General features: G+C 39.7%; 1 protein-coding gene across 2 annotated transcripts; it reads right to left on the bottom strand.

Annotated features, from left to right (window-relative positions):
* Positions 1-366: 366 nt before the first annotated feature.
* Positions 367-2,626, bottom strand: LOC149285372 (transforming protein RhoA-like). Of its 2 annotated transcripts, XM_089495440.1 has the most exons (4): positions 2,471-2,626; positions 2,155-2,275; positions 1,242-1,372; positions 367-540 (listed from the first exon to the last, which is right to left on the bottom strand). In XM_089495440.1, exons 1-4 carry the CDS (start codon positions 2,624-2,626, stop codon positions 367-369), a joined length of 582 nt encoding a protein of 193 aa, XP_089351566.1. The 2 variants fall into 2 exon arrangements, with proteins under 2 accessions (XP_089351566.1, XP_089351567.1); XM_089495441.1 differs by lacking the exons at positions 1,242-1,372; positions 2,155-2,275.
* Between the last annotated feature and the right edge of the window lie 227 nt (positions 2,627-2,853).

The raw sequence follows: 2,853 nt of genomic DNA, 5'->3' as shown, positions 1-2,853 counted from the left end.
ATTTACTGTGGAATGTCAGAGTTAGTCAAGTGAAAGTACAAATCTGCTAATGGTGAAAGTTACAGAATATATTTATATATATATTTTAAGGAAACAAAAACACAACAAAAATGTTGACTTAAATACTGGTAGCAAGAGGACTTTTTATATAAAATTTCAACTCATTACAGACAAAAAAAAAAAAAGTAGATGAAGGCCAGTAAGAACACGCTAAAGATTAATAAACATCACGTCAAGGTTTTTTTTTTGTTGACGGTACAGATGCCATGGGGCTTTTCCCTCGTTGCACATTGGCCCCTCCACCACATCTCAGTCAGGAGTGTGGGGACGTGGTATGTGTTGTGTGTGTTACAGCATGTTTCTAAGTTAGATGAGAAGGCATGTGGTTTTCTTCTTGCCACGTCTGGCTTGCAAAGCTGCCCGCGTGGCCATCTCAAACACCTCCCGGACACCATCTTTCGTCTTTGCAGAGCATTCCATGTAGCCATAAGCAGAAATCCGATTGGCCATATCCCTGCCTTCTTCTGGCTTTACTGGCTCCTACAGGGAAGAAGCAAAATTAACACGGCTGCCAACTGCAATTTTTAATCCATACACATTTTGGATGCCGCATTTAATGCAGACATTTAGCAGTTTATGATCTGTACGGGACAGATTTTTTCCCTTGCTGTATGATTTTATTTCAGCCCACTGCAATGACATACCTACCTACGGGACCCGATCTGTACCACACAAAATATCTCTCTGATCCTTCTAATGCAGCAACCCCCCTGCGATCATAGAACCAGGTTGCAGGCATTTAATTCAGGATCATGGGACTTGTATTATCATAACTTTGGTACAATTACTCAATGGCTGCCCGGTGAAAATTACCATTAAAAACACCGCCCCCTCCCCCAGAGAGCTTGTGGCAAAATTATAGTATCAACTTATTAAAGAGCCAATCCCAGACAGTTTCTCCTGCAAGAAATAAGTTGACCCTGTATAATACATAGCTATATGAATGAGATTTTTTTTTTTTTTTTTTTTTAGTTTTATGCAGGGCCAGCTCGACTTTGCAAGAAAGGTCTGGGGTTGAACCTTCTAATAGATCAGTGAAAATCAGTGGAGCTGAACCTGCAATTCTCCTGGAAAATCACCACCTATATGTTCATTCAAACATAATATTCCACAGTAAATGGGGGGGGGGACATATTACACCAAGGTATACGAGGAGTGTTAATATAATTAAGGGGACAGACCTGTTTCATCTTGGTGAGCTCCCTGCGAGTGTGCTCATCATTTCGCAGATCCTTCTTATTCCCAACCAAGATGATTGGCACGTTAGGGCAAAAATGTTTTACTTCAGGGGTCCATTTCTCAGGGATGTTTTCTGAGTGAGAGGAAAAAAAAGTTAGTCAGTGGTTACAGCTACCTTTGTATATTCGGACTAAAGACCAGAATCAAGATTACTTATTTACATGGAGAGCAATTATCTATACACAATCACAAGCTTCTACACCGTTTACTGCAAGCAATTTGTTTCTTTTATCCAGCCAACATTTACACAAAGCTCCATTCCCGCCTTGCTACAAGTCCAACAGCCCAGAGATAATAAATTAGGAATTACTTACATAGTTATATAGGCTGAAAAAAGACATGCGTCCATCAAGTTCAGCCTTTCCTATATCTGTTAATTTGTTGCTGTTGATCCAAAAGAAGCTTTCAAATTTTGCACTAACCAGGGAAAAAAATTCCTTCTTGACCCCAAAATGGCAGTCAGATTTCTCCTTGGATCAATAAGCTGTTTCCCCATAATTACAGATTATATCCCTGAATATTATGTTTCTCCAGGTATCCATCCAGTTGCTGTTTAAACGTCTGTACAGACTCCAATAAAACTACCTCTGCAGGCAGAGAATTCCACATCCTTATTGTCCTTACTGTAAAAAACCCTTTCCTCTACTTTAGTCTAAATCTCCTTTCTTCCAGTCTGAACCGTGACCACGTGTCCTATGCATAGTCCTGTTTATGAACAGATTTCCACACAATGGTTGGTATTGGCCCCGAATATATTTATATAATGCTATCATATCCCCTCTGAGGCGATATTAGACAGGTCATTTGTTAGCTGTACATAGCCAAGAACAAGCAAATGTAGCTGCTAGCACTTACCTAAACTATCAGGGCTATCGATGGAGAAACACATTAATATAACATCTGTATCCGGGTAGGACAGAGGTCTCAGTCTATCATAATCTTCTTGCCCAGCTGTGTCCCAGAGTGCCAGCTCAACCTGTTACCAGAAAAAATGAACAAAAAACTTAATTGTGAAATATAACTTAATATTCAGCTGTTACAAGAGTATATCAACCACAAAAAGGTTTGGTCCGAAGTGCTGCTTAGCTTTCCTGCTCCTCACCAAAGGCATTTTACCCAACTATGGAACATTAATACTCAATACGTTTTAGAATATAATGAACACGCTTACCTGCTTTCCATCCACTTCAATGTCAGCCACATAGTTCTCAAATACTGTTGGGACATATACTTCTGGGAACTGGTCTTTACTGAAAACGATAAGGAGGCAGGTCTTTCCACACGCTCCATCTCCAACAATCACAAGCTTCTTACGAATGGCTGCCATGGCTGTAAAGGAAAATGTAAATTAAAAGTTTACTTTACAAACTCAAAATAAAGATTTCTTTGTGAAACAGTAATATGTGCGTGCCCCCCCCATAATGACTAAACTAAAGGAGCCACCCAACGTTCCAAGAAAAGAGTGAGTGAGTGGTGGGGGATGGTCTATTGCCTTTTTCTAATTCATTAAGGTGTAATTAAGCAAACCAAGTCTCTGCAAAATAAATAAAAAGG

The sequence above is a fragment of the Sceloporus occidentalis genome, unplaced genomic scaffold (genome assembly GCF_023333645.1).
Source record: "Sceloporus occidentalis isolate IW3139 unplaced genomic scaffold, rSceOcc1.0.p SCAF_79, whole genome shotgun sequence".
In the NCBI taxonomy this organism is placed as follows: Eukaryota; Metazoa; Chordata; class Lepidosauria; order Squamata; family Phrynosomatidae; genus Sceloporus; species Sceloporus occidentalis.
Note: the sequence above shows the minus strand (reverse complement) of the source record. Positions and strands in the feature narration are given on the sequence as shown.